This window comes from Muscardinus avellanarius (assembly GCF_963383645.1).
Source record: "Muscardinus avellanarius genome assembly, chromosome: 13".
NCBI lineage: Eukaryota > Metazoa > Chordata > Mammalia > Rodentia > Gliridae > Muscardinus > Muscardinus avellanarius.
Genome location: NC_137799.1, coordinates 57,956,468 through 57,978,963, shown reverse-complemented (window position 1 = coordinate 57,978,963; position 22,496 = coordinate 57,956,468). Strand labels below are relative to the sequence as shown.

The 22,496-nt window shown below is 35.6% G+C and overlaps 1 protein-coding gene across 4 annotated transcripts in view; it reads left to right on the top strand.

Annotated features, from left to right (window-relative positions):
- The window catches only part of CCDC171 (coiled-coil domain containing 171), a gene marked incomplete at both ends in the record, with an annotated part of 323,708 nt that overhangs the window by 155,459 nt on the left and 145,753 nt on the right, over nt 1-22,496 (top strand). For all 4 annotated transcript variants that reach the window (XM_080709193.1, XM_080709192.1, XM_080709191.1 and 1 more), the window contains 3 exons: nt 17,235-17,461; nt 17,935-18,117; nt 21,171-21,356. In XM_080709193.1, coding sequence (XP_080565319.1) covers nt 17,235-17,461; nt 17,935-18,117; nt 21,171-21,356 — 596 coding nt within the window. The remainder of the gene's footprint in view (nt 1-17,234; nt 17,462-17,934; nt 18,118-21,170; nt 21,357-22,496) is intronic.

The following is a 22,496-nucleotide window of genomic DNA, read 5'->3' as shown; positions in this document are numbered from 1 at the left end:
TGAGTTAATTTATATTGTGTTTAGAAAATCTTATTTTACTAGTTTGTTTACTTTGCTTAGTTAAAATATTGGTCATTATTAATGCATTAACTGAATAATAGCAAAGAAACTTCACAAAAGTCAGAGTAGATCAAATAAAAATGTTTTGGTTTATATTAAAATTTCAAGGCAATCCACATATTACATACAGAGCTAACTTTTGGGGGAGGCATAGTACTGGGGCATTCTACTTCTCAGGTATACCTCTAGCTCTTATTTTTTATTTTGATACAAGGTCTCACTAAGTTGTGGAGGGCTTCTATAGGCTGCCGAGGCTGGCCATGAACCTGCAGTCCTCCTGTCTCAGCCTCCCAAGTACTGGGATTACAAGCATGTACCATCAAACCCTGCTACTTAATCTCTTTTTAATCTCAACATCCCCATCTATAAAATTTGACTAACAAGAGTTCCTACATAATAGATCTGTAGGAGTAAATATAACTTGTTTAGTTAAGTTCTTTGTGTATGTAAATGTCCTATAAAAGTTAGTGGCTTAAATTCTTTCTTGTGCTGATGTCTCAGTGGAACTAGCATGTTATTTTTACTTTTTCATGAAGTAGAAACTGTATAATGGTAACATGAATTAATTGCTCAGAAAGTGCTATAGGTGTCTGCTACCTTCTTAAACTTTGATGATGTATTTTTAGGTAGTGGGCAAAGACCCCAGTTTCCATGTTGCCTCTGTAAATACTGGACAGGTGGCAACCTTCTTGCTTTCATTATAGAGTTTGCCCACTTGAGATAAATTACCTCTTCTAGGTATCCAAATGGTGTGCCTGCAAGAGATCATTTACCTCAAACAGGGGAGAATGTTACTCCACCGGAGTGCTGAGATATCAATCATGATGGGTATAAAGATTCTTTAGGTAGTTGAACTTTTTGATACAATTGGTCCAAACTAAAAAATTAAAGTATTAAACAAATGTGCTGGTTTGTTTTGAAATATTTGTGTCCAGGAGTAGATAAATAAGTATAAGTAGAATGTTAATACATTTTGTTATACAGTTCCTCTGTAATTGAAACTTTAATATCTAGAAGAGAGATGACCCAAATATACCCTTGCTAGAACTCCTCAGAACTTTTTTTCATTGCGTACTTTGGGTTAACTTTCTAGAGGTCATAGCTACTTTTTCAATCAACACTCAGAAGCTTAGGTTGTGTATAGTTTAAGACTGAGAATTTGTATTTAGGAAATTCAAAGTAATAAGAAAAAATATTTGTATTAATAAGCAGTTACTGGTATATACTTAAGAGATTTAATCTTTGTCAAATCTTAAAAAATAACTAAAAGATCCTTGCTACTCACTAGTGCGGTCCATGATCTCACAGCAACTGCATGAATTGGGAACATATTACAAATGCCTAATCTCAGCCCCCACGCCAGACCTAATCAGTCTAAATCTGTGTTTTAACAAGATCCTTAGGTAATTCATATGCACAGTACAGTTTGAGAAGTGATTTAGAGATTCTGTTTTTTATTTAACTTCTCCTATTTCTGCACTTTAAATAAGCACAGTCTGACCAGGTATCATTTTTGGTACGTTAGTTTATAGTATCTATTTTAAGCAACCACACTTACCAAATTAAAAACTGGCTTTATTTTTACTATGACTTTTGGATTTTCTGTATTTGTTCAAACATTTTAATTGTGGGAAATTTCAAACATAGAAAAGTTGAAAGATTTTCAGTATATAGATATTCTGTTTTTAAAATTAAACATTTTTGCCTAGCCAGATATGGTGGTGCACGCTTATAATCCCAGTACTTGGGAGGTTGAGACAGGAGGATTTCAGGTTCAAGGCCAGCTTCAGCTACTTAGTGAGGCACTCAGCAACTTAGTGAAACTCTGTTTCAAAATAATAATAATAATAATAACAATAATAATAATAATAATAATAATAAAATAGGGCTAAGGGTATACTTCAAAGGTAGAATAACTCTGGGTTCAACCCAGTATTGCAAAAAAAATTTTTTTTTTTGCCTATTTTAATCTTTAAAAACAAATTTTGAGTTGCGTGTGGTGGTGCATGCTTGTTGAAATCCCAGTACTTGGGAGGCTGAGACAGGAGGATCGCAGGTTTGCGGCCAGCCTTGGCTACTTAGTGAGGCCCTACGTAACTCAGTGAAAGCCTGTTTCAAAATAAAAATAAAACTGGGGCTAGAGGTATGTATAGCTTGGAGGTAGAATGCCCTAGTCTCAATCCCCAGTATGCAAAAAAAAAAAAAAAAAGAAAGAAAAAATTTTTTTGAATAGTTATTCTTTAAAGTGCTCATCATTAAAATTTCAGTGCCACACCTTTTTTTTTTTGTTTTTAAAGATACTGAGGATTAAACGCAGGGGCATTTTATCTCTGAGTTACACCCCTAGCACTATTTTTTTTTTTTTTAATATTTACTCTGAAACAGGGTCTCACTAAGTTGATGAAAGTCTCACTACTTGTTGAGGCTGTCCTTGAACCTGTGATCTTCATGTCTCATCCTCCCAAGTACTGGGATTACAAACTTGCACCACCACATCTGGCTCAGTATTACAACTTTCACAGAATATATTTGTTAATTCTGATATAAGTGATGCATGAAGCCATAATGACTTAAGAACCCTAGAAAAGACATTCACATATTTTGTAATGGATAGGTATTTTCTGGGAATCTTCTAACAGCCTGAAACTATTTTCCCTCAAGTGTTTACCATCATATTACATATATTATATATTTATATATATATGTATATATGTATATATGTATATATGTATATATGTATATATGTGTGTATATATATGTATGTATATATGTGTGTATATATATGTATGTGTATATATGTGTGTGTGTGTATATGTATGTATGTATGTGTATATATATATTTGTGGTACTGGGGTTTCCAGAAGCCCTTCTACCTCTGGGCTACACTCCCAGACCTATTTTATACTTTTTTATTTGAAAACAGGGTCTCTTAAGCTAGCGCGGCTGGCTTCAAACCTGCATGATCCTCCTGTCTCCACCTTCCAAGCGTGGGGATTACAAGCGTGTGCCAACACGCCCAGATTTTATATCTATATATATATATAGATATATATATATAGATATATATATATAGATATATATATATATTTTTTAAGTTCTTTTTACTACCTTTTTCCAGAAAGAAAAATATGGCAGATTATAGATACTTACATAAAATTTAAGCAAAAGAAGTGGGAAGCAAAACTCAAACCAGGAATGACATTCAAAAAGTTGACTAAGATGGCCTACAAACTTGTATTCAAATTTGGGCCAAAGGATTCATTTGCCAATGATGTCATTAAAGAAGAACCAAGGATAAATACAAATATTCTTTGGCTAAGACTAGATAGAAATTTGTTCTGTAGCTGTTAATTGAGGAATATTGTGGGAGTATAAACAACATTTTCATTAATATCAGATATAAGACTCTGTCTTTTTTCTTTTTTTTTGAATATTGGGGATGTAACCCAGGGGCATTCTGTTTCCAAGCTACACCCCTGGTCCTATTTTTTATTCTTTTTCTTTTTGAAACAGGGTCTCACTGAGTTGCCAAGGGCCTAAGTAGTTGCGGCTGTCTGCGAACCACTCCTGGCAGATGCTGTCTTTTCTAAGCCAAATGTATTGGGATATAATTTAAATGTAATAAAACATACTCATTTAATTACAAAATTTGCTGAGTTAAAAACTGTGTGTGTAGAATGTATAAAAAGTATAGGGAACATTTTCTTCACCCATTTTGTAGTCAGTTGCCTCCCCAACACACAGCCCAGGACAACCACTGATGTCTTTTATATCACTTCTATTTTATCTGCTCAAGAACTTTGTGCTTTTCATAAAATAGAATCATATGGTGCAAAAAGGTTTTACCAGTCTTCACAGGCAGAGGGAAGAGCCCATACGACTGCCTTTATTTCAGACACCACAAGTTCAAGGGTTACTAGGGCCACCTCACTTCAGTTTAGCTGGCTACAAACTGATGATCCAGATGGACTCTCAGGTTAGATCATTTGCTAGAACAAAGCATAGAATTCAGGAAAGTGCTATATTTAAGATTACAATTTCACTATAGCAAAAGGAAACAAAAAAGCCTGGGAAGGCTCTAAATGTGAGGCTGCCATTGTTGCCAGGATGTGTTACCTTGATGTGTAGAGTATTACACATCAAGTATTACAATAACACATATGGAGTGTTATTGACCCAGGAAGCTTATTGGAGCTTTGGTGTGCTGTTTTTAACTGAAGTTTCATTCTGTAGGTATGATTGGTTAAATTATGAGCCATGTTGTCGAACTCTGTCTTCAGCTCCCTTCTCCTCTCTTGAAGGTGGGTTGATATGATATTTCTCAAAGCTCTCCACCTTCTAGTCACATGATTGGTCTTTATGGCATGGCCAGCTCCTAGCCTCAGTCATTCTATTAACATAAACTCTTAAATGTCTATCGCCAGTCATCTTACTAGTTTACCCTACTTGGTGTGGCCTTAGCGCCTGCCCTGCTTAACAAAAGCATTCCAGTTACTCCAGAAGTTCAAGGTTTTAGAGCTTACCTTCTCGAGCTAAGCCAAAAGACCAGACTTTTCTATACGGCAAGCCAAAGCCCTTACTACACATATAATATGTACTCTTTAATGTCTGGGTTCCTTGCTTAGCATTATATTTGTGAGATTTATCTGCATAGCTATACCAGACCTTGTTTATTAATTGTTTATTGATGAGCATTTGAGTTGTGTCTACTTCTGGATATTGTGAGTAAAGCTGATGAGAGCATTCATGTTCATGTCTTTTTGCTAGAAGTGTACTTAAACATGTGGACCGTGGCTGCTGAGGTGATATGATGAGGATTGAGGGAAATCACTCCAGATTTGGCCAGATGGAGAAAACTGATGACCTTGATGAAATGGTTTTGGTGGACTGGTTGAAATAAATTCTGAAGGCAGTCTGATAAAGAGAAATTAAATAGTGCTAATGACAGTGAGTTTTGATGTCTAGGAAGTAGGTAAACTGGATTGTCACAGGAGCATTTTAGGGTTAAAAGAGATTTTTATTTTAAGATGAGAGGCATTTAGACATGTTTTTATATCGAGGAGAATGATTCAGTCGAACCAGAAAAAAATGATATAGGAAAACTATAGATGTAAAGTCCGAGAGTTGCTGAAAGGATGGGATCCAATCCCATCACAAAATATACAAAATGGGGGGATTGGCATGAACAGTTGTGGCTGTGTAAAAGGAGAGGAAATAGAGTATATGGGCACAGATGCAGGTAAGTTGATGGGTTTGGCAGTAGATACATGTGAAAATTCCTTTCTGTGTTACTATTTTTTTTTAGTGAAATATGCAAGACTCAGTTGAGATGGGGAAAGGTGAGAGGATATTAGGGATTTGAGAAGAGAGGAGAAAGTAAAACATAGTCACTCAAGAGAGTGAGAGTAAGTTCATTAGATGTTTAGCTGCTGGGGTGTCAGCACAAAGGAGACTTTTATTTAATTAGGCTGGTGTTTTGCTAACTAAGTACAATGGAAAGAAAGATCAGCAAGAAACTTGAATTTTTTTTGCAAAAGGATAGTTATAATTGTTGGGAGAAAATTCTCCATGGGTCTTTAGTGTTTCTGCATGTCTCATAAGCAGACTGACAGCTTTTGTTGTAGCCGACTATCTTTTCAAGGATGTTTATTTAGTGAGCAGTCCTGGAAGATGGTGTCTCTCTCTATAACATGGGGCAGGTTTGTTTACTGTCTAGTAAAACAAAGATAACGTTTCCCTCAGACAAAGATTGCCGGGTTTGTTTGCAGCTCATTATGAAAGTTTGAGTTTCCTAAGCTCTGGGTTCCTCAGCTTTGACACAGTTCCACTACTTGCAGAGCATCAGCTGGGGTCACACTGTATCATTCTGTGGACTTGGGGGCAAGAGGAACTGATGTGAACAGTGAAGCTCATGCTGCTTTCTTTGCTGTGAGTAATGAAGTCCTTCCCTCACCTAAAAGTATTGTGTCTTCTGTCAGCATCCATGGACTTTGTTAGCTTGAAATTAGGGTGAAATCTCAGGCTCTTCACACTTGACCGTAATGATGGACAGTGTACTCTTAAACTGGGTAAGGAAGGAAGGACACAAAAGAGATGAGGGATTGTGAAAAGTCCAAGGGGTTGGGCCAAAGGAATGCAGGCTCTGGAGTGGGACATTACAACAGCCTTATGCATGTATGGCTGTTGGCCCCCATTTTATAGATGAGGAAAATGAAGCACAAATTATTTAAGCAATCTACCTAGGGGCACATAGCCAGAATTTGAAACCAGATGGTCTGGTTCCAAGCTCAGTTCTTAGCATCCACTCACAGTGCTGCTTTTGTAAGGTGTAAAAACTCCCAGGTCACCAGTGCCAGCTATTTTTTCTTTGCTTTTCCAGATCCACTCTCCTTTTTCTAGCCTGAGAGAAGCTAACAGGTGTCAAGTCTACCAGTGAGTCCCATGCCCCCTGGCTCCCAGGAGAGAGTAGAAGAAAGGATTCAGGTGAAGTCGGGGTTGCTTATCCCTGGCTCCTCCTTGCAGGATTGCTCTTGAGTGTCTTCCTTCTCTTTCTAGATGATATCCTCCCTTTCCATCTCAGGTCTAGGGATTGTAACAGCTGTACAGGTGTTAGTGGTATGACACCATCTGTTGTTATTTTCCTTTACCCCATCCCACCATGCTTATTATTTTTTATTATTAGGATAGTTCAAATTATACTAATTTGGATGCTGTTTATGATTCCTACAGAAACCTTGACTGATCTAGGCCAGTTTTAAATAAGGAAATGAATAACTAATGGATGAGTGAATGACAAATCTTTTTGAAAATTTGGTTGTTTTTGTCTTTCAACAATGTTAAGAAAAGCCTAACTGAGGTGTCAGCAGAGAAAGCAGTAAAACTGATTTTTGAGGATAAGTTCCATGAATGTTAGCATATGACTGATGGAATTTAAGAAGTTGCATTGTTACAGTAATACTTTTATTTACTTCTTCTTGCAAAAATATATTTGCATGCATTTATAAAACAGAAAAACAGGAGGGGAATTAGTGTTGAACTGATGTTTTGCAGTGGTAATATTCATCCATAGTTACCTGAATAACTAGAAATAACAGCCATATCTATCTTATTAAGCGGTATATTAAAGATAAAAGCTTAACATATTTAATAATTATTTATAAAGTATTTTAGATTAATTGTATATGAAACTAATTATTTTTTATAATATAGAACTTCCTTATATGTCATAAAGTGAAAATATTTTCAATTTAACTTATATACATATTTTGATTATAGAAAATTATAGGGATATAGCTAGGCATGATGACTCACAATTGTAATTCCAGTACTTGAGAGGCTGAGACAGGAGGATTGCAGGTTCGAAGACAGTGTCAGAAACTTAGTAAGGCTCTGTTTTAAAATAAAAATAAAATAGGGCTGGGGGTGTCGCTCCGAGGTAGAATACATCTAGTTTTAATCCCCAATATCACACACAAAGAAATAAAGAAAGAAAGATGGAAAGGAAGGAAGGAAGGAAGAAAGGAGGACAATTATTGGATAATGAGTTTTATGTTATAAAAGGAGAGAGATGAAGTTATGAGATCTTGGGGAAGGCAAATGAGGTAAAATTTCTGATTGTTAAAGGAGAATTAAAAACTGGCCATGGTGGAGCACACCTGTAATCCCAGAACTTGGTAGGATCCGAGACAAAAGGATCACAGATTCGAGGCCAGCCTCAGCAACCTAGCAAGACCATTTCCAAATTAAATTAAAAGGGCTGAAGATATAGCTGGGAGGTAGAATGCCCTAGGTTCAATACCCAAAAACTAATGCATGCTTGCGTGTGTGTGTGCATACACACACACACCCCTAATTTGATTTCCAACTTGACATGCATGATACCTGTTGAACCAATCCATAGGTTCAGTGTTCTTATTTTGTCTAAGTAACAACTTTCTAAGCAAGAACAATGTAAGAGAATTTTTTATATGTACTTCTTACATTTAATGGGATTAATAATCACACTTAAAATATTCTGATAGCAGAGATGGGTGTGGTGGTGCACACTTGTAATCACAGTACTTGGGTGACTGAGACAGGAGCATCACTGGTTCATGGCCAACCTAAACTGCTTAGAGAGGCCCTCCACAAGTTAGTGACACTCTGTTTCAAAAAAAGAAAAAGAATAGAGCCCAGCATGGTGGCGCACGCCTGTAATCCCCATGCTTGGGAGGCGGAGACAGGAGGATCGCACAGGTTCAAAGCCAGCTGCACTGGCTTAAGAGACCCTGTTTCCAAAATAAGAAGTATAAAAATAGATCTGGGAGTGTAGACTGGAGGTAGAGGGCTTTCAGGAACCCCAGTACCACCAAAAAAAAAAAAAAAAAAAGATTAGGGCTGGGAGTGTAGCTCAGAGGTAAAATGCTCCTGGGTATTCAATCCTAGTACCACACACACACACACACACACATACACACACACACACACACACACACACTATATATATATATATATATATATATATATATTATATATATTTTAGTAAAATTGTTTTATTTATAATCCTACATATTTTGGCTTATGTACTTAAAATGATTATTTTGAGAAGGGAAATGTAGGCTCTACCATACTACAAAGGTGTTTATAGTACAAGAATGTTCCAAAACTGCTTTTTTGATCTTTTCTTCAAATATTATTGGTCCAGGACAAAATATGTTTCTAGACAGTCCTGTTATAAGACATATGTATATATGTTATTTATTACAGTAAGTCATACTGATAGAAACAAGGGCTTAACAGTGTTGTGGATCCCTTCCCCACTGCCTGACGCAATGCGTTTGTATGAGATGCTCCCTTGCTGGCTACTTAATGAATGAGAAAACCACATAGTACTTTAACATAGTATGATTATGCCGGGTGTGGTGGCGCATGCTTGTAATCCCCGCGCTTGGGAGGCTTAGACAGGAGGATCACGCAGGTTCGAAACCAGCCTCAGCTACTTAGTGAGGCTCTCAGCAACTTAGTGAGACGCTGTTTCCAAATAAAATATAAAATGGGTCTGGGAGTATAGCCTGGAGGTAGAAAGCCTCTGGGTTCCACCCCTAGTACCACCAAAAAACAAACAAACAGGACTTCCGGGAAGATGGCGACCGAGAAAAGCGGGGCTTAAGTGCCCCGCTAACAACCAATCTCCATTACCACAAAATCAGCGCCTTTCATAGCCAGAAAACACCATCACCAGAAAAACAAAAAAATCACCAGGCTCCAGAGAGAAAGCGGACTGAGAACAGAGCTCAGAGCCACAGAGGAGATACACCGGCCTCACGCCTGAGGACGCGGCAGCAGCACCATACTGCCGTCGGCAGCGGCGACTTCACCAGACGGCTACAGCAAGCCGAGGTGAGCCGCTGTGGACCAGCCAGGTGGGATTTTTCAGCGCAGGGAGCATCTAAAGCTCCCAGTGGCTGAGCTCAGCACACGCTGCAGGGACTCAGAGTGGAACTCAAAACCAAGAAGAAATAAGCCAGCCTCACGGCCAAGGGCGTAGCAGCGGCGCCGTATTGCCACCAGCGGCAGCAGCAGCGAATTCACCGAGTCCAGTACAGCTACATCTGCGAACTCAAGAACAGTGAGTCAAATTGCAGGCCCCAGAGGAGAAATCCCAGTACTGTACTCCCTGGGACTTGACCCAGAAGGGAATGGCGGTGGCAGAGATATCACACCATAGGAGAACGTGCAACCTGGCACCCCCCATAGTTTAAAGCAGCCTCTATCGACTCCCTGGTCGGAGATTCTGTGATACAACCCAGTAAAGGAGTAGTGGGGTCTGAGATACTACAGACTCGAGATCCAGAGCACCTTAAGTGAAGCTGTAGTGACCCAGGGAAGAACCCAGAGAAGGCACAAACTTCCGAAATCATGGGAAAGAGGAATAACACTGGAGCAATGAATGCCCACAACCCCACAACATCAGAACCCAATAAAACAGAAAATCAGAGATTTCTAGAAGATCAAATCAGGAAAATAACTGTAGAAATAATAGGGGTGCTTCGAAAAGAACTCAGAGAGAGCCAAAAAGAGATAAAGGATGCAATTAATGAAGTAAAGGCCTCAATTCAAAGCACAAACAACCGATTAAACCACATGGAGAACAGAATCTCGCTCTTAGAAGATGATCATTCCAAAAATGAACACATAGTTTCTAATCTAGAAAAAAATATCCAACAGCAGGAATCTGACATTGAAGAAATATGGGCCCATTTTAAGAGAGCTAACCTAAGAATAATTGGAATAGAGGAGGGAAAAAAAAAGTGAAACCAAAGGGATCAACGATCTCTTCAAGGAAGTAATAGCAGAAAATTTTCCAAACATAGAGCAAGAGGTTGATACACAGATCCAGGAAACTTATAGAACTCCCTTTAGACAGGATCGGAGAAGAGGATCCCCACACCACATAATTGTCAAAATGACCAATGTGGAAGCCAAGCAGAGAATCTTAAAGGCAACAAAAACAAAGGGCCAAGTGACATTCAGAGGCAAACCAATTAGAATCACTCCAGACTTCCCAAACCAAGTCATGAGAGCCAGAAGGGCTTGGAGTAACATATTCCAAACTCTGAAAGAAAACAACTTCCAGCCAAAAATTTCCTACCCAGCAAAACTTTCTATCAAATTAGATGGAAAAATAAGAAGCTTCCATGACAAACAGAAACTGAAGGAATTTATGTCTTCAAAACCAGCGCTAGAGAAAATACTCAAAGAGATTAACTACAAAGAAGAAATAGGTAACACACACCAGAACCAGAGAAACAAGATTTTCCATCCAACAGACAACTAAGATTGGTTATCTGTGGAGATTCATTATTTATGTTAGTCTTTTACCTATCTCTAAATGGTATTGTTTGCCTTTATTGTTAATTTTTAGGATTTCTAATTGGAATATTAATATACCTTCAGATATAGCATCTGGAAATATTTTATCCCATTCTATGAGTAACTGTTAACTCTGTTTACATTGTCTTTGGATATACAATATTTTTTTATTTTTTTAGGGAGTTTGTATACTCTTCTGTTGCCTGTGCCATTGAAATCATATCCAAGAAATCACTGCCAATTTCAATGTTGTGAGGTTTTATGACCCAGATTTTTTTCTAAAAGTTTATAGTCTTAAGATTTATATTTAGGTCTTTTATCTATTTTGAGTTAATACTTGTATATGGGATTAGGTAAGGGTCCAATTTTATTCTTTTCCATATAAGTATTATTTTTCAACAATATTTAGTTAAAAGATTATTATTTCCACCAGCAAATGTTCGTGGAAACCTTGTCAAAAATAACTTGACAATATAGGGAAGAATTTAGCTCTAGGCTTTTATTTAACTCCAATGGTTTATATATCTGCCTTTAGAACAGTACTACACTGTTTCAATTATTGTAGCTTTATATGGTTTGAAATCAGAAAATATATATCTTCTAGATTTGTTCTTTTTCAAGATCATTTTGGGTATCTAGAGTCCATATTCCATATTAGGATAGATTTTTTTTTCTGAAATATAAATATATAAATATATGATAGTTTCACCTAAAAAAATAGAAATAAAATATTCTCTGGTAAGAAAGAAAGTAAAAAGAAATATTGAAATGTTATCTTTAAGTCATCACAAGCTTGGTATCAGACAAATGAAACTGTTATGTGAGATTATCATTTTTAATTTTGGATAAATTGCTATAATACTAGATGTCAACCACTAAGCCAAGCATGGGAAGGAATGGGGTGGGGATCGGGTGGGGGCTGACTGGGTGATGTGTGCATGTATGTCTACAAAAGTTTGTATCCCACTATGATGTATGAATACAGTGCACCAATAAAAAACAAACAAACAAACAAAAAACCCATAGTTTAATTATTTTTGTAAGGTGCTTTTGTGTAGTGTAAACCTTCACACAGTACAGGAGCCTGTAACCCAAAGACTGTCACCAACAATTCTTAATATTTTGATTATTTTTACAAACCGTTTATACTTTGTGCAAACACACACACACACACACACACACACACACACACACACATACTTTACAAAGGGAATCACACCAGCATGCCTCATTGTAATCCCCACCTACAATGGCTAATGAATATATTTATGTCAATAATTATATTTGATTATATGCTATTGTATTGTACCTATGTATTATAATTTACTTGTCATATTTGTTGATTTTTCTTATTTTCACTATTTTAAGTAAAGACATGCTATAGTTAACATGTTTGTACATAAAATAATTTTACATTTGTGCAATTATTTTCTTGACAAAATTCTTAAAATTGAGATTATAACTGGGCGTGGTGGCGCACACTTGTAATCCCAGCATTTGGAAGGCTGAGACAGGAGGATCCCAGTTCGCAGCCAGCCTCAACTACTTAGTGAGGCCCTTTGCAACTCAGTGAGACCCTGTTTCAAAATAAAGAATAAAAAAAAGGGCTGGGGATGTAGGTCGGAGGTAGAATGCCCTGGGTTCCATCCCCAGTACCGAAAAAAAAGTGAGATTGTATACTTTACCTTTGGGAAATTCTTGCTTTTCATGAAAGTTACTTTATACTACACATTCATGAATACTGGTTTTTCTCTGCACCTTTGACACACAAAGGTTTTTTTGCAGGGCTGGGGAATGAACCCAGGGCCTTGCATATGCTAGGGATATACTCTAACACTAACACCCCAGCTGAGAGTTTCAGCAGTCTTTTTTTTATCTTTATCAGTGTGAAGGGCAAAATATACTACACTATTCCTTACTTATTTTTTAAATGTTAACTTGCATGTTGTTTCCATGTTTTTAATCTCATTTATACTTTAACAAATTATCACATTATGTTTGTGTTTGGAGATATGTTTGTTTCTTAATATGTATCATATGTATTATTGCTTTGCTACTTTATAATGCAAGTCATTTTTTTCAGTTTGTATTTTAATTTTGCTTATGGTATTTTTATAGTTATAATTATTAATCATATATTTATGTTTTTCTCTTGTGATAATTTACTTTTGAGGACTAGCCTTACTGTTTTCACAGTGGCATTTTTTATTTGTTTGTTTTTGTTTTTGCTTTAAAGCAAGTATCTTATTATAATGATTGGATCCCAAGTTTAAAAACTGATGTCCATATTCCTATTTCTCAAATTTTCAGTAGTTTAGAGACAAAAACATAATTTTTGCCCAGTAGGAATGCTTTCAGAATGTGATGTGTAGCAGTCACTAGAAAAGACTTGCACATAAATAAGAGATAACTGTTTATGTTCCTGGGAAAGCAAATATGGATTGTATTTGTAGGCCTTTGTAGCCATGTTTTAAGGAGTTTGAAGCTTATTTCTAGAGCTGAAGAGAGTCATTGAGACTTAAAAGAAGGGAGTGTGACAAGATTCTATTTGTGTGTTCGAAGTCAGTCTATACTGTAGAGGATGGAATGAAGAGGGGAAACACTGGAGAAGAGTAGAAAGACTCTTACAATAATGTTGGTGAGATACATCCATGATCACAGAAAATGGAATAGATTGAAGAAATATTAAGAGCAGGATGTGGAGTGGGGCAAGGTGGCACATGCCTGCACTTCTAGTGCTTAACAAGCTGAGACCAGAGGATCACAGGCTTGAGGACAGCCTGAGCAAGTAGTGACACTTTCAACTACCCAGCAAGACCCTGTTTCAAAACAAAAAATAAAACAGAGCTAGGGGTGTAGCTTGGAGGTAGAATACCCTTGGGTTCAATCCCAAGCACACACACACAAAAAGAAGGGACATGGAGGGAGATGGAGATTTCATGGGTGACAAAATGCAAAATGTCAACAAGTGTAGAACTGAGTTAGAATTTAATAAAGTTAACTACATGCATTACTAGTATTGCATTATTACCTTTTATGGTTAAAAGAGTGTTTGTCAGTCTTTCTGAATATTGAGAACTCCATTTTAATTAGAAAAAACATTGTAGACTGCTTTCCTCCCATGTTATCTTATATTTTAGTAACATTTGACTTCTGTAATGTTTCCAAAATACCTTTATTTTATTACTTATAACATCATGAGCATATATTATTTATCAATGTGTTTTGTTAGGGTTAAAGATCAAAATGATAATGATTACTGCAGTTAAAGTAAAACTTGTAATAACTTTTCAAATTTTCTTCTGAACTCTCCATGAAATTCAAGGTTCACAGGTTTAGAACTAGTGGTTGAAGCAATTTTTTATGAATCTTTTTTGAGGATTTTTATACTTTACATCATAATGAGATTCAGTGTGATTTTTTATTATAGATATTTGTTTTTGTCTATTCTGTTGCAAAAAGTAATTTCATAATATAAGGTCTGCTTTTTTATGTGTTTGTGGTGCTAAGAATTGAACCCAGGGCTTCATGCATACTAGGGTCTGCTGCTTTTTGAAAGATGTGTTATTAAATAGGGGGAAAATGATTAACAAATATATTCAATATAAAGAAGTATTTGCTAAGTGTAGCAAGGGAAAAATTTAAAACAGTCTAGACAAGTAAACATGAGGAATTTTAGTGACCTTATTTTTTCCTGTATATCATTGTACAAATAATTTTATAATCATTATACAAATAATTTTACATTGGGGTCACTAGAGGATTTTTTTGTTTCTTTATTTAATATAGAATCAATTGTACTCTGTCTTGGTGACCATTCTCACTGCTATAATCCAAGACAACTGACCACACAACTTAGAGGAAAGAAGATTTATTTGCTCACAGTTTTTGGAGATTCAAGGCTTCAGTCCATATGAGGCTGATGTCTGTGGAGCTCAAGGCATGGCTACAGAAAGCAGAGAGAGAGACTGGGCAAAAGGGTACTTTCCCATCATGGAGGCCAGAAACAGAGAGTAAGCAGGGGGAGGAGGAAGAATGTATTATCGCTAAAGCCACACCCCAGGGACTCTTCCTAAGCAATCATGCCCTGCTTCCAACATTGTCCTCTTGTTTCCGTGAGGGGTAGGGGGATATTCTAGATACACATCATTACATAACTCCATATACACAATATGATCTATTTTGTAAAAACACTTCTTATGAAAGCATAAATTATTTAGTGCATTTACCATAATTTATTGAGAATCAGCAGTCAGGAACTGAGAGCACATGTCTCTTTCTCAGTTCTTAAACACTTAGATGAATACCTTATGGAATAGTTTTGTTATTTAATTTCTCCTCTTAGAGTGGTCAGTGTCTACATAAACACATTTCTGCGAAACAGTAAAAACTAATCATTACAATTTAGTTGTAGTTGCTTTTTCCTTTTAAAAGCTCATTTGAGAAAATGTTATATTATTTAAACTTTTCTAAAACTGAGATTTTATGTTGTTTATTTCTAAAAAAAACCCTTTTAACACATCATAAAATTTAGTATTAATTAATTTCTGATGGTACTGAATGCATTCCAGTGTTCAATATTGTAACTTCTATGGAGGTAAAATGAAATGTGAAGGATCTAACAAACATAAAATATATATGATAAGCTGAAACATTGAAGATAAAGTTTAAGATGAAAAAAGACCATTAGAGAATTATTAGAAAAGCATGTAATACATATATTTAGTATTGAAATGATATATAATATTGAATGTTATAGACAACCCAAATTTTACTGTTCATTTATCCAACAGGGAACCATATAATGCATACCGGTGTCTAGTAATTCCTTTAACTCTATTCTACATTATGTGTTTATTTCTATGTAGAGCTACTAGAATTATTTTTCATTCATTATTTAAGGAATCATATTGTTAACAAAATAATTACATATTTTAATTATACTTTGTATGCCCTTTGTCTGTGGGATTCTTTTAGTATATTTACAATGAATAGCATATAGAATTTAACTTAAATTACCTTCTCTTACATTCTTAGAAGTCAGTGCATCAACAACTGATAGAAATAAGTTGTACATGAAGGGTATTATACTTTTTTTTTCTTTTGTAGTACTAGAGATTTAAGCCAGAGGCTCTTTACCACTCAGCTACACTCCTAGCCTTTTTTATTTTGAAACACAGTCTTATTAAGTTTTAAAGCACCTGCCTTGAACCTGCAATCGTCCTTTCTCAGTCTCCCAAGTACTATGAAATTATTATACTTTCGTCCAGTTGACAATTTGGATTTATGTATAACTCCAAAGAAGTGTTTTTCAAACTTTGTCTGCTATATACATTTTAAAATGCATCCTTCTTTTTATACATTGAAGAATAAACAAAATATAACAAAGCTTAAATTTTAGAATATAGGGACTCTGTGAGGCAGTTCTTTATTCCACAGAAAATCACTGATAGATTACATTCTTAGTATCACTCTTTTTAGTCTTAAACCATGTGAAATTTTAGAATTATAAAAGGTATTTTCATTGGCTAACTTCTTTTGCCTGCTTAAGATATAAAGGCAGAGGCTCTTGAAATGTAGAATGGTATACTGCTGAATTTAAGTAATCTCTCCATGCTTGTCATTTTCCACTGATAGTATCATAAGACAAGTAATGACAGATTAAGACCTGCCTAGCAGAGGGAAAACTAAATTACACGACTTTTATGAAGGCATAAATAAACCTATTAACCATTATCTGGAATAGCAATTAGTAGAAAGAGCACTGACAATTTTATTTATCAACATTAAACACAATTATTAATTACAGACCTGATGAATCTAGCAGTAAGCAGGCCATGTTGGATATGCTGGGACCTCAAGTCCATTATATGAGAGGGATGATTACCAAAATCCTGTGGGGAAATAAGTAATTGTAGTTGTAAAATTTTAATTGCCTTGGAATAAGGCAAATTATATTTTCTTGTCTAGGAATATAAATAGTATGGCATTAAGGGAACATGTTGTAGTAGCTGTAAATAAAAAATGGATTTATGTAAGGTTTTAAAACACAGAAAAGAACAATGTTATTTTTAGTGTAATAGCGTTCTATGTGAAGGAACACTAAATACATGCACATTTTCTTTAAAGATATTGTTTAGTAGGAGGCTATTTTATACATTTCTCTTATAGTAAAAATTAATGTGGAAGGGGGCTTTCTGAATAAATTACTATAAGTGAATAAGAATTATATAATTAAAAACATTTTTGTAATAGTGTGATCAGCAGTGTTATGAAATGAACATGAAACCATTCATATTTTTTTGTGCTTTATTTCTTTAAAGATCCAAGTTCCAGAATTTGTGGACATTTACTCATAGGTACAGCCAAGAATTGCTTTGCAAAACTTATGGATAAAATTAGTCTGGCTATGGAAAGTATACCTCTACATAACAGCAGGAGTATTACATATGTAGAAAAAGATTCCCTGGTTCAGAGGCTGGCTCGTGGACTTCATAAAGTAAATACACTGGCCCTGAAATATGGTTTTCGTGGTCATGTGCCCATTATGGTATGTATATGGTTTCATTCAGTAGTGATGTTTTAATGTGTAGATATGATTTTGAATCAAACTTATTTGTAGTTTTAAATATTTGTACATAACATCATATTTAGATTTTCTTTAGATTTCATATAAGCCTTTAATACAATAAATAAAAAGCACTTCTGAGTAAGTCCTGGCATTAGTTCAAAATATATTGCTTTCTATAAGTGCACTGTGATAGAATTATATATAAGACCCAGAAACTGTCAATTCAGTTTTCTAGCCATCTAGATAATTTCTTTTCTTCAGGTCTTCATTCATATAACCCAAATTATTGGCCACAATATAAAAACAAAGCTTTTACCTCTAAGTTTCAGTAATAGCTGGTATTGTTTTTGGTATAATCTAAACTACATTTAAGTTAGTAAAGTGCTCATTGCTATTGATTTATTAGTAAATCTGTAGTTACTGCTTGTAAAATTGCTCTTGCTTAACAACAGAAAAGCACAGCATCATTACAAAAGCAAATATTTGGATTTACACAAAGACTGCATGCAGCAGAAGTTGAACGCCGCTCACTGCGCCTAGAGGTTACAGAATTCAAACGAAACGTGAATGAAATGAAAAAAGAGCTTGACAAAGCCCAGGGTCTCCAAATGCAATTAAATGAATTCAAGCACTCGGTGAGTATCGATGACTTAGAAAACTGGTTTTAGTGGTATATAGCTCTATATCTTTTTTTTTTCTCTTAAATTTTATTGTTTGGTTTTTTAACAAAAAATTGTATTGATAGGATTGTTTCATCTCCAGAAAACTTCCTTTCAAAAAATAAATGCCTTCAATTGAGGAGCCTGATATTTTGGGGAAAGAGATTTCTTCTCTCCTCATATTGAATACTTTGAGCAAATTAGATTATTTAGTATAAATCAAGTTCCCTTTACAAAGAAATGTTCAGTGTCTAACTTCCATTAAAGACTTGCATGTACTATTTAAAAAACTAAAAGATAGCTGAAAAAGAGGCTATATCCAAATACAATTAGATCAAGATAAAAAGGTATAAATAGATAAAGCATGATAAAAGTACAGATATATACCTATTATTCTGTTTACAATTGGTTTAGTTATTAACCTGTTAGAAATGTTACAATGGTATTTTTTTTCTTTTTTCTTTTTGTGGTACTAAGGATTGAATCCAGGGGCATTCTACCTCTGAGCTACACCTCCACTCCCTTTTATGTAATATTTTGAAACAAGGTCTCACTACATTTCTGAGGTTCTCGCTAAGGTCCTGAGCCTGACCTTGAACCCACCATCCTACTCTCTCAGTCTCCCAAGTCCCGGGATTATGGGCACGCACCACCATACCTGGTTACGAGGCTGTTTTTAATGTGTTTTTAACTTATTTCTTAAACCTAGCAACAAGCTACTTTTAGTATCTGCTTCTTTGAGAAACTCAAGCTTTGCAAACATATATATAGCTTAAACATACTTTTTAAATGTTTCTTTTGATTAATCCGGAATTTGTAGTTTTAACATTTGTGTTCACAGAGGCAGTGGCAGGTACTGCTTTAGTTTTTAATCCTAAAATGATGTAAATAGCTAATATTAATTATTATTTTAAACAGATATAGTTTCCTTAAAGGGCAAAGTGTTCATTTAGATTAGGTGGCTGATATCATCATAAATTACTCTTAAGCCATTGTTTTCTTTGAGCATGTGTCCTAAAGACACTATAATCTCCCTCTCGTTTTCTTAGTTTTTGCTCAGAGAAGGGAAATGTATGAATTGACTCAACATTTTTTTTCTGCTTATGAAGGCAGTATCTGCTGACCATACATTAAATATGAAGAAGGGATTTGAAGTCACTCTAGTCTGATCTACCCAGAACCTGTCACTGTTGAGATGTGGATGCATTTTGTGCCCCACATTTTTCTGTGTGCATGTGTGTATTCATGACTCTTTTGACAGATGTAGTTTGGAGTAATTTTGTTTATGCAATTTGTACCCTGATTTGCATAAATAAATATTCATTTAAAGTCTTGTATTTTCCTGTGTTCAATCCCCCAGTACTCCCCATACACAATAAATAAAATAAAATATAAAAAGGCCTGGGATTGTAGCTTGGAGGTAGAATATCCCTAGGTCCAATCTCCAACCTCATCCCCAACAAAAAGAATAAGAGCTTCTTGTTGTATGTGGGGGTGAACTCCTATAATCCCAGTGACTTGAGAGGCTGAGATGGTAAGATTGCAAGTTCAAGACAAATCTGGGCAAATCAGCAAGATCTCATTCCATAATATAAATAAAATAACAAAATAAAATAATAAAATAAAATAGGACAGGGGATGTAACTCAGTGGTAGAGTGCCTCTGGGTTCAGTCCCCAGAATACCCACCCCCCTTCCCTCATGATTCCCTTTAATTTTCCACATACATTTCTAAGTTACTTGCTTTTTGTAAAACATTCAGTGTGTGTGTGTGTGTGTGTGTGTGTGTGTTGTGTACTAGGGATTGTACACAGTGGTGCTCTACCTCTGAGCTACATCCCCAGCCCTTTTAATTTATTTTTTATTTTGAGACAGAGTCTTGCTAAATTGCCCAGGCTGGTCTTGAACTTCTAATCCTCCTGTCTCAGCCTCCCAAGTACTGAGATTACAGACATTTATTGCCACCCCTTGAAAACATTTCTCTTATTTGTACTTTGAGATCAGTAATGTCTCTTGTTTGTTGCAACTAGGTTTCACTTGTTTAGATGTTTTGAATAGGCGATAATTCAAGTGTGTCTTGCTTTGGATTCCATATACCTTAAGGGATAGATGGCCCCTGTCTAGGACTGTCATTAGTCATTCTGGAGCAGAGTGCTGACCCTTCATATTAGTCATCATTTCATAAAATACAACACAAAAACTGTGTTGTACAGCCTCATTGGCATATGTTTGTGTATGCCAATTCATAAATATGTGCCAAACCATTAGCTTTTATTTAGCAGATATCTACCAAATACCTGCTTAGTGGTAGGCCTTCTGTGTATGGGTGAGAAAGCAAAATGAGGTCCCTGCCCAATGGAACCACATCCTTATATGTATAGTTGGTATCAGGGTAGAGATAGGCAATCAGAAAAGTAAGGTGAAGGACTGGGGTGTAGCTCAGTGGCAGAGCACTTGCCTAGTGTGTACTGGGCCCTGAGTGTGACTCCCAGCACTGCAGGAGGCAAGGGAGAAGTCAGGTGAGTTTAGATAATGCTGAAAATGGCTGTGAAGAAAATAAGGCAAGATGGTATGATAGTGTGAATGGTGGAGGGAGTGGGGGAGCTCCAGTCTGGTTAGGACTTGCCCAGAAAAGGACAGTAGACTGGGGGCACCTGAAACACAACACTCTGAACAGACTTTTAGGGAATCTTTTGAAAGCTTAGGAATTTGTTAAAGATTTTAATTCTCAAAATCATAATCTTTTAAAATAAGAACCACCCATGTCTGAAGATTTGAACTGATTATTATGGATTTATTTAGAGCTGAGAAGCTTTTGTTTGACTAAAACTGATAACATTGGAAGTACGACTATTGTGTTTAATAAACCCAAGTCATATTTTATCTTAGTTTATCAAATTAAAAAATGTATTTTTGTCTTACATACTTAGATGTTTGTATTATATTATGTCAGCAAACATAATTCTGAAGTTTAAATGATATAGCAATGTAGTTGGCTTGTAACTGATATTTCCCCCCTTCTTTTTAAAGAAATTGATCACACATGAGAAGTTTGAAAGTGCATGCGAAGAACTTAATAATGCATTGCTTCGGGAACAGCAGGCACAAATGCTGCTGAATGAACAGGCCCAACAACTTCAGGAGTTGAATTACAGACTAGAGCTGCACTCCAGCGAGGAAGCTGACAAAAACCAAACTCTTGGAGAAGCCGTTAAGGTAGGAGAACATAACTTGTGCAGGGCTCGTGTGTCCTCTTTGTGTGGATTTCGGTGGGGAATCATGCATATCTCTTGAATAGGGAATAGATCCCAAGGTGTGAAATTTTATTTTGTACGAGCTTATGAGAATGGAATGAATGAAGTCTCATCCCATCCTCAGCTACAAGCATGCATTCAATATGCTGACAATGTAAAAATAGCCTTTGGCTGGTTAAAAACAAAGTAAAGATTTTTCTGGTAATAATTTTTTATCTGTTTGTTGTATCTTCCTTGTTCCTTGTCTGTCTGTCTGTCTCCTCTAACTCCTCTCTCTCTCTTTCTCATGTCTTCCAGACTTTGGAAAGTCCACATATCTTTTGGATTCTGGAGGGTTTTAGATCTAGATCTCTCTGATTCTTGTATAATAAGTATATGTTTGGTTATTTGGTTAGGAGATTGATTTTCTCTGTCATATATTCCTGGCAAAGGTATTTAGAAAGAATAGAAAAGTTATAATCTAATGGTTGTCACGTAGAGAATTTCATTAATAGATTTAGGACTGGGGTGTTTTTTGGAAGTCTTGGCTATAAAGTATAATAGAATTCTTGTTTTTTATTTTACTACATAAGGATTTTTTGCTAGTGAGTTTATACACATTAGAATGGAACTAAATCCAGGAAAGTAAAAATGATATAGCCTCTATATAATGCATTATACTTAATATAGTTAATCAACTCAGATTTGGTATATAACTAAGAAAATGATGTACATTTATTCTAATATCAAATAATATTATTACTTCTAATAATAAAATAGTCAGAATATTGGCAATTTCTGAGAAATTCCTCTTTGGAAGGTAATATCTTGAATATTTTAAAAACAATTATGTCAGGTAAAACTCACATAAACTCCATGGGATTGTTCCAGTTTTGCAGATGAGAACACTGAGATACGGACTACATGACTTGCACACATCTAGGGAGTCAGATCTCACACCTGCCTTTCTGACCCACACATGATATAGATTGACAGCACACATGTCCACTTTGTGTCTCTGTGTCCTTGTCCCCACGTGAATTATCTTGTTTCATTCTTAAACAACGCTGTAAGTAGGTACTTCTACAACTATTTCTATTGTCTTATAAGAAATTGAGAGAGT